The 14,078-nt window shown below is 45.7% G+C and overlaps 1 protein-coding gene across 7 annotated transcripts in view; it reads left to right on the top strand.

Moving 5' to 3' along the window:
- The window catches only part of LPP (LIM domain containing preferred translocation partner in lipoma), a 415,845-nt gene that overhangs the window by 137,376 nt on the left and 264,391 nt on the right, over positions 1 to 14,078 (top strand). For all 7 annotated transcript variants that reach the window (XM_073359053.2, XM_073359048.2, XM_073359047.2 and 4 more), the window contains one exon: positions 405 to 606. In XM_073359053.2, the coding sequence (XP_073215154.2) occupies positions 414 to 606 (193 nt within the window). In that variant the 5' untranslated portion in view covers positions 405 to 413. The remainder of the gene's footprint in view (positions 1 to 404; positions 607 to 14,078) is intronic.

Here is a 14,078-nt window from a genome sequence, read left to right as displayed (position 1 = left end):
GGCTAAGATTTGAACGGGCTGTGGAATCGGAAGCAACCATCCTGCTGAGAACCCCTGTTTGAAACTCCAGAGGGAGGTGGAGCCAATTCCTCCCCACTGGTCCTGCTAGCATGCTTCAGCTTTGATCTGGGGAGGGGGCCTATCTCTAAGAATAGTGGCGGGGGAATTCAGCTCAATTCTAGCTCGCTTTGCTGAGAGGGCAAAGCTGCTGCCTCTGACATACTGTTGTAGGGATAAATAGGCAAATTCATATGTCAAGCCATAAAGAGAAACCTTCACATACACCAAGGTTTTTGTGTATTTGTATTTTACAAATAAATAAAAAGAAGTTCCTAGGTTTTTTTTTCCCTCCAATTTAAAAACCTAATGTGCATGTGTTCTTTTTTCCCCTCATCCTTCCCCAGATCTGAACCATGTCCCACCCATCATGGCTGCCGCCAAAGAACACCAATGAACCCGTTGGTCACGTCACTGCGAGAATGGAGACCACGCACGCTTTTGGGACCCCCAGCATCTCTGTGTCCACGCAGCAGATGCCAAAGAAGTTTGCACCTGTTGTTGCTCCAAAGCCAAAGTACAATCCATACAAACAGCCGGGGAGTGATGGTAAGAAACCTTTGAAAAGGAGTGTGGTGGCATGGCAAGTTCTCCATGCGATCTCTGCTAAATACAAGGGTGCTTACTGGGTGAAACTGACCCCTGTGCTGTGAGCCAGCACACTGTGTTTTCACCGCCAAGTCCTGCACGTGTTGTGTGTGTCTGCATGGGAGTGAATTTCATCCATTGTATATAGAATCATAGAATCATAGAATATCAGGGTTGGAAGGGACCTCAGGAAGTCATCTAGTACCACCCTGTGCTTAAAGCAGGACCAATCCCCAATTAAATCATCCCAGCCAGGGCTTTGTCAAGCCTGACCTTAAAAACTTCTAAGGAAGGAGATTCCACCACCTCCCTAGGTAACGCTTTCCAGTGTTTCACCACCCTCCTAGTGAAAGTTTTTCCTAACATCCAACCTAAATCTCCCCCACTGCAACTTGAGACCATTACTCCTTGTTCTGTCCTCTGCTACCACTGAGAACAGTCTAGAGCCATCCTTTTTGGAACCCCCTTTCAGGTAGTTGAAAGCAGCTATCAAATCCCCCCTCATTCTTCTCTTCCGTAGATTAAACATCCCCAGTTCCCTCAGCCTCTCCTCATAACTCATGTGTTCCAGTCCCCTAATCATTTTTGTGGCCCTCCGCTGGACTCTCTCCAATTTTTCCACATCCTTCTTGTAGTGTGGGGCCTAAAACTGGACACAGTACTCCAGATGAGGCCTCACCAATGTCGAATAGAGGGGAATGATCACGTCCCTCGATCTGCTGGCAGTGCCCCTACTTATACATCCCAAAATGCCATTGGCCTTCTTGGCAACAAGGGCACACCGTTGACTCATATCCAGCTTCTCGTCCACTGTCACCCCTAGGTCCTTTTCTGCAGAACTGCTGCCTAGCCATTCGGTCCCTAGTCTGTAGCAGTGCATTGGATTCTTCCATCCTAAGTGCAGGACTCTGCACTTGTCCTTGTTGAACCTCATCAGATTCCTTTTGGCCCAATCCTCCAATTTGTCTAGGTCCCTCTGTATCCTATCCCTACCCTCCAGCATATTTACCTCTCGTCCCAGTTTAGTGTCATCTGCAAATTTGCTGAGGGTGCAATCCACACCATCCTCCAGATCATTTATGAAGATATTGAACAAAACCGGCCCCAGGACCGTCCCTTGGGGCACTCCACTTGATACCAGCTGCCAGCTAGACATGGAGCCATTGATCACTACCCATTGAGCCCGACAATCTAGCCAGCTTTCTATCCACCTTATAGTCCATTCATCCAGCCCATACTTCTTTAACTTGCTGGCAAGAATACTGTGGGAGACAGTGTCAAAAGCTTTGCTAAAGTCAAGGAACAACACGTCCACTGCTTTCCCTTCATCCACAGAGCCAGTTATCTCATCTTAGAAGGCAATTAGATTAGTCAGGCATGACTTGCCCTTGGTGAATCCGTGCTGACTGTTCCTGATCACTTTCCTCTCCTCTAAGTGCTTCAGAATTGATTCCTTGAGGACCTGCTCCATGATTTTTCCAGGGACTGAGGTGAGGCTGACTGGCCTGTAGTTCCCAGGATCCTCCTCCTTCCCTTTTTTAAAGATGGGCACTACATTAGCCTTTTTCCAGTCGTCCGGGACCTCCCCCGATCGCCATGAGTTTTCCAAGATAATGGCCAATGGCTCTGCAATCACATCCGCCAACTCCTTTAGCACTCTCGGATGCAACGCATCCGGCCCCATGGACTTGTGCTCGTCCAGCTTTTCTAAATAGTCCTGAACCACTTCTTTCTCCACAGAGGGCTGGTCACCTCCTCCCCATGCTGTTCTGCCCAGTGCAGTAGTCTGGGAGCTGACCTTGTTTGTGAAGACAGAGGCAAAAAAAGGATTGAGTACATTAGCTTTTTCCACATCCTCTGTCACTAGGTTGCCTCCCTCATTCAGTAAGGGGCCCACACTTCCCTTGGCTTTCTTCTTGTTGCTAACATACCTGAAGAAACCCTTCTTGTTACTCTTAACATCTCTTGCTAGCTGCAACTCCAGGTGTGATTTGGCCTTCCTGATTTCACTCCTGCATGCCTGAGCAATATTTTTATGCTCATCCCTGGTCATTTGTCCAATCTTCCATTTCTTGTAAGCTTCTTTTTTGTATTTAAGATCAGCAAGGATTTCACTGTTAAGCCAAGTTGGTCGCCTGCCATATTTACTATTCTTTCTACACGTCGAGATGGTTTGTCCCTGTAACCTCAATAAGGATTCTTTAAAGTACAGCCAGCTCTCCTGGAGTCCTTTCTCCCTCATGTTGTTCTCCCAGGGTATCTTGCCCATCAGCTCCCTGAGGGAGTCAAAGTCTGCTTTTCTGAAGTCCAGGGTCCGCATTCAGCTGCTTTCCTTTCTTCCTTGTGTCAGGATCCTGAACTCAACCATCTCATGGTCACTGCCTCCCAGATTCCCATCCACTTTAGCTTCCCCTACTAATTCTTCCCAGTTTGTGAGCAGCAGGTCAAGAAGAGCTCTGCCCCTAGTTGGTTCCTCCAGCACTTGCACCAGGAAATTGTCCCCTACAGTTTCCAAAAACTTCCTGGATTGTCTGTGCACCACTGTATTGCTCTCCCAGCAGATATCAGGATGATTGAAGTCTCCCATGAGAACCAGGGCGTGCGATCTAGTAACTTCTGTGAGTTGCCGGAAGAAAGCCTCGTCCACCTCATCCCCCTGGTCCGGTGGTCTATAGTAGACTCCCACCACGACATCACCCTAGTTGCTCATACTTCTAAACTTAATCCAAGACTCTCAGGTTTTTCTGCAGTTTCATACTTGAGCTCTGAGCAGTCATACTGCTCTCTTACATACAGTGCAACTCCCCCACCTTTTCTGCCCTGCCTGTCCTTCCTGAACAGCTTATATCCATCCATGACAGTACTCCAGTCATGTGAGTTATCCCACCAAGTCTCTGTTATTCCAGTCACATCATAATTCCTTGCCTGTGTCAGGACTTTGAGTTCTCCCTGCTTGTTTCCCAGGCTTCATGCATTTGTGTATAGGCACTTGAGATAACCCGCTCATCGCCCTTCTTTCTCAGTATGAGGCAGGAGCCCTCCCCTCTCACACACTCCTGCTCGTGCTTCCTCCCGGTATCCCAGTTCCCCACTTACCTCTGGGCTTTGGTCTCCTTCCCCTGGTGAACCTAGTTTAAAGCTCTTCCTTCTCTTCGTTAGGTGGAGCTTGTCTCTGCCTAGCACTCCTCCTTCTTGGAACACCATCCCATGGTCAAAGAATCCAAAGCCTTCTCTCCGACACCACCTGCGTAGCCATTCGTTGACTTCCACGATTCGACGGTCCCTACCCCGGCCTTTTCCTTCCACGGGGAGGATGGACGAGAACACCACTTGCGCCTCAAACTCCTTTATCCTTCTTCCCAGAGCCACGTAGTCTGCAGTGATCCACTCAAGGTCATTCTTGGCAGTATCATTGGTGCCCACGTGGAGAAGTAGGAAGGGGTAGCGGTCCGAGGGCTTGATGAGTCTCGGCAGTCTCTCCGTCACATCGCGAATCTTAGCCCCTGGCAAGCAGCAGGCTTCTCGGTTTTCCCGGTTGGGGTGGCAGGTAGATGACTCAGTCCCCCTGAGGAGAGAGTCCCCGACCACCACCACCCGCCTCCTTCGCTTGGGAGCGGTGGTCGTGGAACCCCCAACCCTAGGACAGTGCATCTCATGCCTTCCAATCGGTGGAGTTTCCTTCTGCTCCCTTCCCTCAGACGTATCATCTGGTCCCCTCTCCGCATTATTACCCGTGGAGAGAACATGAAAACGGTTACTTACCTGTACCGGCGTTGCTGGTACATGGACGTTCCCCTTTTTTCTTCTGGAGCTCACATGCTGCCAAATTTCTTCACCGTCCTCCTGTCCCCGCTGCGCAGCCTGCTCTGAATCTTCAGAATGTTGTGTCTGTAGAAGCATATTCTGACGTCTGTCCAGGAAATCTTCAGTTTCTCTTATGCAACGCAGGGTCGATACCGGTTGCTCCAGACCTTGAACCTTCTCTTCCAATATGGAGACCAGCTTGCACTTTGTACAGACAAAGTCGCTTCTGTCCTGTGGAAGAAAGACAAACACAGCACATCCAGTGCAGGTCACAACAGCTGAACACCCCCCATCCATATTACCTTCCTTCTATGAGCTTCCACAGGAGTTGTAGTAATTACTCGGAGAATCCGGCAAGATGTAAGCCTCAGTGGGCTCTCCCCAGGCAAACTCCTTCTGTTAGCTGCCGTGCTGTTCGCTGCTCAGCTGGTTCGCAGCTGACTGGCTTTTTATACAGTCAGGCCCACTTATGGCTCACCTGGAACAAAGCACTCCCAGTTCTCGCCCTTTTCAAACAACCAATCAAGCACACAGTCAAACTGTCCTCACAACAAACACTCAGATACTCACCAACACAGCCTCCTTAATGCAGCCCTTAGCGTACCTCCTCTCAGGAAGATCTCAGGCAAACTCCTTCTGTTAGCTGCTGTGCTGTTCGCTGCTCAGCTGGTTCACAGCTGATTTATATCTGATTTAGGGGAATTAGCCCCTTCTGCTAGATGCTGATGAGTTACTCTACATTACTGACACCTTGTTTGAGGTTACCTGATTACAGAGCAGTTCAAATGAAAATCTTGGGGTAGCTTTTGAGCGTGTTCCTTCTAGCTATCCTCACATTATTTAAAAAAGATAAAAAAATCATTGTGGGCCCCATCTTATTTTCTTAACAGTTGATGCCAACATCCACTTTCTAAGGCCATTCCTTTTCCAAAGACGACATGCTCCGTAGCATGGGGAGGGTTAGGGCTTTTGCGCTGGCTCAGTGGGAAGTACCATGCAAAGTACTAAGTCTGGGGATGTGGCAGGATGATAGGGCAAGTTGTTGGCAGAACTGCTGTCCAGCCAGTTGGATGAATTCAGCATTACGGCTCCCCTAGTATCCCAAATTCTTAAGAATTAATATTTTAAATGAATAATTATTTATGTGGATATTTATATGACTGTTGCAACAGCATCTGGACATGTTATATAATTAAAACAAAACCTGAACTCACATGGCTTGACAGGACAAAACAATAACCACCGATACCTTGGCCGTCCTCCATCTACCACTTTATAAATACCCTACATTTAACACACTCAATCAGATACTTGGGCCGCATGCTGAATCGTGATGCTCTGAAGTTGAGTGTCTTGTGGACCCAACCAGCAGAACGATTAAGTTCCAAAGTGAGGGACACTCAACTGAGAGTGCCTCTGGGGCTCAGCTCCCATCACTCGCCTAGAGAAGCTCCTCCAGTGTTCTGAATCGGTCCAGGAGGGTCAGTGGCAAGGCTTCTTCCATTGATCGTAATAGAGAGACAAGGTGTGGGAGGTGATATCTTTTTCTGGACCAACTTCTGCTGCTGAAAGAGACAGGCTTCTGAGATACACAAAGCTCTTCTTCAGGTCATCTTGATTGTAATTTGTGAGAGATGGGACTCCTGACTTGTTGGCATATGATGGGAGTTCTGTTTGCACAAGAATAACAAAAATAGATGATGATCACAGCTGGTTGAAAACCTCAGAAGGAAACACAAATTTCATTTTGATTCAGTTTTTGAAAACCGGAAAACTTCAGTTTTTAATTTTCGGGTTTTGCATTTTCTGGATCCCCTTTCCTTTCGGTCTTCCTCAAGAGTGCAATAAAATAAATCATGTCTTGGACAGGGAGGGGTATGGTTCATGAGTCAGTTTTTCCCTTTTTCCCCCCCTGCAAGTTTTCAAAATTTCTCCAGTTTTGGAAAAGTTATGGAGCAGCTAAAAAAACCAAAAACCAAAAAAAAAAATAAACCCAACCAAAACAAACAAACAAATTAAGCTCAGAAGCTCTGCCACTCTGGAACTTTTTAAAAACATCCCTAGCTTTTGAAAAGTTGGAACAGCAGAGTTTTGACACTCTAACTTGTCAAAAGTTGGAGAAGTTTTTAAAAGTTGCAGAGTGGAAAAGGAAAACTAAAAAAGAGAGTGTAAAAAGTGAAAAAGAATCCCTCAACCTGTAGACTTCACTCATTCTGTTGCATTCATTGACAAGACATGGGTGAGAGAGGGAGGGAAGAACAAAAATCTGTAATTTCAAAAACAACGAGGAGTCCGGTGGAGCGTTAAAGACTAACCCATTTATTTGAGCATAAGCTTTCTGCATCTGAAGAAGTGGGTTTTTTACCCACGAAAGCTTATGCTCAAATAAATGGGTTAGTCTTTAAGGTGCCACCGGACTCCTCGTTGTTTTTGTGGATACGGACTAACACGGCTACCCCTCTGATACTTGTAATTTCAAAAACATTTTGATTTTTGAAAACTAAAATTAAATGAAAATTTCAAACAGAAACGAAATGAAAATCCTTATTTTATGTTAGAGATTTCCCCCTTAAGATTGAAAGGTTTAATAGAAAACCTTTTTTCCCAATGTCAAAATTCATTTTTGTGGTGGAAAAAATTTAGTTGAAAAATGCTCACCTGCTCTGATGATAATTTTTTTTTTTCATGGCTGTGGGCTACATGGCTCAAGTGAGAAGAAGTTTTCCCCTGGAGTTGCTGCGGAGGTGATTGGATGGGAGGGACATATTATCTTCTTCTCTCATGTCTTTTTTGTACCATGCGGCTCTTGGGGAGGGAGGAATTGATAATAATTGAACAGCACAGGGGAGGGAAGCTTCCTGTGATTAACGCTCAGATTGGAGACACGTGACACGACTCTTTCCCTGTGGAATACCACTTCCCATTGGACCCAGCCCTCCAAGAGGTGAAACTCGCAAGTCAGTCCCTTTGAAGCCACTGAGATAAGTGTACACAGCACCTTGTAGGAGGCACTCAGCATTTTTCAGCATCAGGCCCATGTCTTGTCTTGGAGATCACATGGTCATTCGAGGAGCCTGGCAGACTAATAGTGATGAGGAAGAGCTATTCAGGGGTGTGGTGTAATATGCAGCTTGCTGAAGTCCTGCCAACAGCCAGCCCGTCCAAACCTATTCTCTAGATTGTATATGAATATAAGAATGCTCGGGTTCTGGGATCCCGGAGAGAAAGCTGGGCCGTTAGAGAATATTTAGCCCATCATGCTTCATTCCCTTTTTATCGCTTCATTGTCTCAGCAATGCTCCCTAATTATTTCCTCAATGACCTGGATTTGTTTTTGTTTCAACAATCTAGCCTGGGAGGCACTGGGGGGCTGGCTGATGGCTGCCTGTGCAAAGAAGCCCGCCCAGTCATCTTGCCTGAATTTGTTCTTCCATTCTCATACGTGCCTCTTTCTACTTAGAGCTGTGCTTTCCCGTTTGGACACTGGTATATTTCAGTCTCTCACTCCCTGCCCCCAAGTAACTTCAGAGGGGTGTTTAGTTTCCTTAAGGCTTGAGAAGAGGTGCACAGTTTACAAAGTCATTCTGCTAAAGGTGACTGGAAGCAAAGGGGTATAGCGCAAGCAGAATATTGCAGAACAGTATCCCAAGGCTGTAGGGGTACAGATGTAGCCTCACAAATCATGCCCTGGCATAGCAGCTGCTGCCAGATCAGTATCATTAAAATCAATTGCCCATTTAAAAGCAGCTGCAGATGCAATATCAGCGAATTTCTCATGGAGGCCAGCACGTGCTCTTCACTAGTTTCTCCAGATTGTCACTTGTAGCATTGGGGAAGCCACGTCCTCTGGGCTAACATCTCGTTTAAGACGTGTCACTTGTACAGCCTGTACCTTCTTCGGCTGATCGGCCTGTGTTTTTCTTGAGTGAATTGAAAGTGCTGATGAAAGTTGCCAGAGCAGAGCCCTCTTTGCATGACATGGAAAGTGGCAGTGACATGAACCATGTTGCCTCCCAATCAAACCTTTGGCCCCTCCACTTGCACTTGGATACTTTTTGTTGACGTTTACTGTTATATCCTTTTTCTACTACGCTGTGCTGCCTGACCTGAGCTCGGCCTTTCCCTCACACCTAACTCTCCTGCCCCCAGTTATAAAAAGTGGGGGTGTCAGGGGAAGCTAATAAAATATATTAAGCAGAAATAGATATCATTTTAAAATTATCTATAAAAAGGATTGGAAGTAGGTAAATGATTAAAAAGGGAAACAAAAGCTAAACCAAAATAGCAGGATAACCCTGTTTTAAAAATACCATTTTAGTGTTTTAGACTATGTAAGTGGGTGGTTGTAACACTCTACCTTCCTTGATACGGGTTATGATACTGACTCATCTGGTTTTCAACTAGATTTGGTAGCTCATTGGGACAGAGAGTGGGTCTTCCTGTTGCAGTGGGACTCTGAGCCTACCTGGTGCCTCCGGGTACCATTAGAAACAGAAGAAGAGACAAAACCACAGTTCTGATCCTGTGCTTGTGCAGGTTCTGCTGTGTCGCTAGCAGAAGATGCAAAAAGAAAAGGAGTACTTGTGGCACCTTAGAGACTAACCAATTTATTTGAGCATAAGCTTTCGTGAGCTACAACTCACTTTGAGCTGTAGCTCACGAAAGCTTATGCTCAAATAAATTGGTTAGTCTCTAAGGTGCCACAAGTCCTCCTTTTCTTTTTGCGAATACAGACTAACACAGCTGTTACTCTGAAACCTAGCAGAAGATGCATGCTGTCGTGTTTCTATAGGGCTCACAGACACCGGGCCAGATTTTCAAGCACTAAACTCCCACCCTATGGGGCCAGATTTTCTAAGATTTCCAGCTCCAGCTTTCCCCATTGTGACACTTACGTCCTGATTTCCAACAGGGGGGCCAACGGCCAAAGTCCTGAGCACTTTTGTTTTGATGCCTAACTGGGAGCTGAGTTTTTTGGAAAATCTGGCCCTCAGTTGCTGCTGGTTTTTTGTTCTGTTGTGTTTAGTTTCTCAGTGATGGAGTGGCAGCTGTTATCGATGTAGGTCAAGACTTTTCTTGTTCAGTGTTACCTATTTTAAGGTCTGGAAAACATGAACAAAAGTCACCATGTCATGGCATGTTCTTTTCGGAAATGCTTTCCCCATGCACTTGTGCCTCCAAATGGCCTTTTTCTTTGTCCTGTTCAGCACATCCATGCACTGTTCAAAGCAGGATCTTAGCAGGAAGGCTCAGTGATCTTCAGACTTTCTTTAATGGAACCAGCTTCTGATTGTTCCTCTTCATTTCGCCACTTGAGGTTTTCTTCACCCTTGTTGCCAAGGTTAGGCTGCACATCCGACCAGCTGCTCTTTCCGTTGCTATCTTGCTGCTACTTTTATCCCTGTTTTTATGCTCTGGCTACATGGCACTTAACGAATCATCAAGAGGTTGCTGAGGTACAAGTCTGCACACAAGGGTGTTGTGTAAGAGGAGCCTTGTTGACCCAAGGCAGGAAGAAGATGAAGTGAGCGTATGGGAGGCTGGAGCGGAGACCCAAGTCTGCTACATTGTAGCGATCGGTTTCCTACCAGAATTATCTGTACTGTGAACATTTACCAAACAAACAAAATCCCACTGGTGTTAACATGAGGGGGAGCCATAACATGAGCGGTGCTCATGCAGTCAGACCTGCTTCGCAGGTGTGTGTATTAGACATGCCAGAAGCTGCAGGGGCCCCAACCGGGACTAACTCCAGGTCAGGGTAACCGATGGCCGTTTCTTTATGTAAATTTCCCCAGCTTAGACCAGGGCCTGCGGTCTGCCCATATGTGTTCAGATTACATGTTCCTGTGTCCTTATAGCTGCTGATTGTGGTTCTTTACCTAAATTTTGTCCATGAAAACTAGAGGAGTGGATTGAATTTTCTTATTCTTAACTGTATCCAGGAACACACCATAAATCATTTTCCCTGATACCTTATTACACCGTGTTCTCATTTCACTTTATAAGATTCTGTAGCAGTGCCTGGCATTTTAATAAGCTTAGCCCGAGGGCATAAATATTCTTGTTCCAAGTGGGCCTGATCCTGAGAGGTGTGAGTATTGAAGTCAATGAGAGCTGCAGGGGGTGGGCCCTTTTTCCTGTGCCACTCATATTCTGTGAATCATTCCACACCTCATTCCTCGGGTTCCAGCTTTATGCTCAGAACCAGAGGACTCCATCAGGCCTCCTTAGTAGTAGGTATAGAATAATATTCTCTCTGTCTTCATAGACAAAATTCTGCCCAGAATAACATGTGCTTTTAGGAGAAAAACGACTTAATCCTGCTTTCATTGAAGTCAGAGGCATAACCCCCGTGGACTTCAACAGGAACAGGTCTGTATTCTCTGAATATACTCAGAAAGCTCCCTGTTTATACGTGCAATACTGTGTGTGTAACGTAACAGTGATCAGGGGAAGGGGACTCACTGCGTTTGTGTCGAAAGAAGAGCACCGGCAATAGATCTCAAGGATAGAAACGAATGAAGAATATTTTCCTCCTGCTGTGGTCTCATTCCTTTCACTGTTCTGTAATCAGCGCTGTGGTCTCTGCTCCAATTTCAGTGCAGGACGGAGACTTGGGGTGACTTTAAATTACTTCACAAATACTGCTATGTACTCTTTCCTTCCCTCACCATTTTGCAGATAGAGAATTGAGGCACAGAGAGATTAAATGACTTGCCTCAAAAAATCCATGGCTGGGCTAGATTTCAGAAAAAAAGAAAACTCAAATTCTCATGACTCCAGAGGCTGGGGAAAAAGACCAATATCACAGGACTCGTGATAAAATCCCAATAGTTGGCAACACTCTACAAATGCAAATGTAGCAGAACTTGTGGGGTTCCGGCAATTTGCCTGTGTTGCCCCTCTGTGTTGTAGTTTCATCCTCTCTGTTACGGATGGCAGGTGGGCAAGACCGTTGTGATGCCATCCGATCGTATGGTTTATTCCCTGGACCTCCAAATTAGAGATGGGTACCCCTCTCCCAGTGTACAATCCAGTGCCGTATTTTCTCTGTCAGAGGCGCTGTGGACTTGCTTCACAAAATTTGCTACCTTCGCTCATGGCGGCACATCACTGGAAATCTTATAATTACTGCTGTCAATGTCTTTTCCTTGTATTCTGGCACCCTGGGTGAATATGATACCAGCAAGAGCGGGAGCAGTTAATAGGGGAATTTAATAATAGAAATGAAATGAAGGAACGAGAACCAAAGCAGACGTTTCTTTTCCTTTTCTTTCTCTTTCTCTTTCTTTTTTTGACTAGCTTTTCTTTTGGGTGTCTCTGTTGGAGTCAGTACTGGCAGGATGAATATGTGCAATTTTTTGCTCATCCCCTTCCATTTAACTTTTTTTTTTTGTTGCCCAGGGGAGAGGGTACATTTGTTACTTTTGAGGAGAGCCTCAATACCATGCTGGCTTCAAGCCAGAGATAGCGGGAGCTGTCTCTGTGAAAGCTTCATCCCTGCTGTCACTGGTCCACCTGCTCTTGACCTGCAGCACACTCCCTGTGTTCTGGTGCATGGAGACTCTTGAGTAGAGACTGCTAATGTTTTTCTGTGCCTGCTAGGGACTCGGAATGTGAACTGTCAGGCTCCCCTTTACTTGTACCCAAAGAAACGTATTGAATCTTGTGTGCAGGAGCTACTGTCAGCATCTCTGTCTAATTTTTGAAGCCCGCATATGGGTTTACTGGAGTATATGATTCCACCTACCCCTCTGGTACTGGCAGCTCATAGAAGCTAAAGCGGGCAAGCGTCTGTTCTATACTTGGCTGGGACGCTGAAAAGGAAAAATCCAGCGTGGTATTCGTGATCCACTGGGTTCTACTCAACTCCTGTGTGTTTGATTTGAACCATACGTCAGCATGGGGACAGGTTATAGATTTTTAGATGTAATAGATTAGAAATCCAGAAGGGACCATGGTGATCATCTAGCGTGACGGGGAAGCTCTGCTGATGCTGGTGCTGTCTTTTGCATGAGACATAAATAGGAATTCCTGATCAGCTGTGCAATCGCTTTGCAAGAGCAGGAATGTTTCCCATCATATCCTGTCCATTCTGCCTCCCTACAACTCCCCAGTAGTTTCAAACCAGGTACGGTATTCTTTCCTTCCTGTCTCAAACTGTTGTGAAGCGATACAAGCTGTTAAAACAGCTGCTGTGTTTCACCCCAGAGGGGGCAGCATCTCAGTGATGAAACTGATGAATCTATTTTGGGCCAGCACCTGTGAGATGCTGAGCACTTGTCACTCCCATCATATTCTCATTATCTTCCAGGATTGGGTCCATGATCTGTAAAATACTTTGGGCTCATATGGATGGAAAAATAGAAATGTGAGATATTATTGCTGCTCCTGCTGATGCTAATCACACCCTGCTAACGTATTTCATTCTCACTACACTTAAGCAAACCCCCAAATTAGCTCTTGCCTTTTAAAGTGTGTAAGCCTTTCGAAAAGGAATTGTGTTATGGAAGAAATATTAACTCTTTACCCTGTAATTCTCCTAACGACGAAGGAAACTGAACAAATGCAACCTATTCATGTATTAGTCATTGTCACAGCTGCATCATCTAGGGATTATTGCAAAATAAAGCCCACAAAATTAACAATGAATCAAACCTCCAGTTCCCTTTGCGGCGGCTCTGCCACCATCTGCATTCGAGTTTTAAAAAAAGCCGAAGTAATCATCAAGAAGTGGTGGTTGAAGGGAGGGGCAGGAGGTTTCCTCACTGGGGGCTCGTTCAACACCAGTTCTGAGCAACCCCTCCGGAAGTCTCCCATTGATTTTTCTCTAACAACATCCTCTTCCCTATCGGTTGAGAACCAAATGAAACGATTTGGTGATTAGTGGTTGTTCTCACTTGCACAGCAGTGGTTTTTAAGTCAGTCTTTAGTAACTGGAGTTATACTGAGTAAGCCTGAGGCCAGATTCTGGTGCCCTTCCTCATATGGAGTAGCACATTTGCCATGAGGCCTGTGAAAACATTGACAACGGGTTGGCTGCTGATGTGTTGAGACCCCTGTCTCTTGTGCTGAGTAGCGTTGTCTCATCGTTCTCTATTGCTCCACCTGTTGTCTTTGGTCTTATACCTAGATTGTCAATGCTTTGGGGAGGGACCCTCTTTTTATTCTGTGTTTGTACAGCTCCTAGCACAGTGGGGTCTTGGTCCTTGAATGTGGCTCCTGGAAATAAGAACCCTACTCCATAAGTAGTTCCATTGGTCTCCTTGTGGTGATATCAGAGTAGGATATTACCGAGTCTGAGTGATGGGATCAGCGTATGGCCATTAGATCTAGATCAATGGGTAGGTCTAATGCATTTGCTTTGCTTTCAGGTTGAAATTTTCTTCTTTGAAATGTCACCGTGGGTTATGGTATTCGGTACCATCAAACAGGTGCCTAAAAACTACTGCAGAACCAATGTACTTATCTCTAGTTCACAAAATGTCCAGTCAAGCAACCTGAGTTTATTAACGATTTTTACTACAGTCTGTTAGAATTACAAATAGGGAACTTCCCAAGGCTTTGGGATACATAATCATTTCCTTGGGAATGACTTGAATTAATATCTAGCCTTGTTTTTCACT

The sequence above is a fragment of the Lepidochelys kempii genome, chromosome 9 (assembly GCF_965140285.1).
Source record: "Lepidochelys kempii isolate rLepKem1 chromosome 9, rLepKem1.hap1, whole genome shotgun sequence".
NCBI lineage: Eukaryota > Metazoa > Chordata > Testudines > Cheloniidae > Lepidochelys > Lepidochelys kempii.
This window is presented reverse-complemented; position numbering and strand designations above follow the sequence as displayed.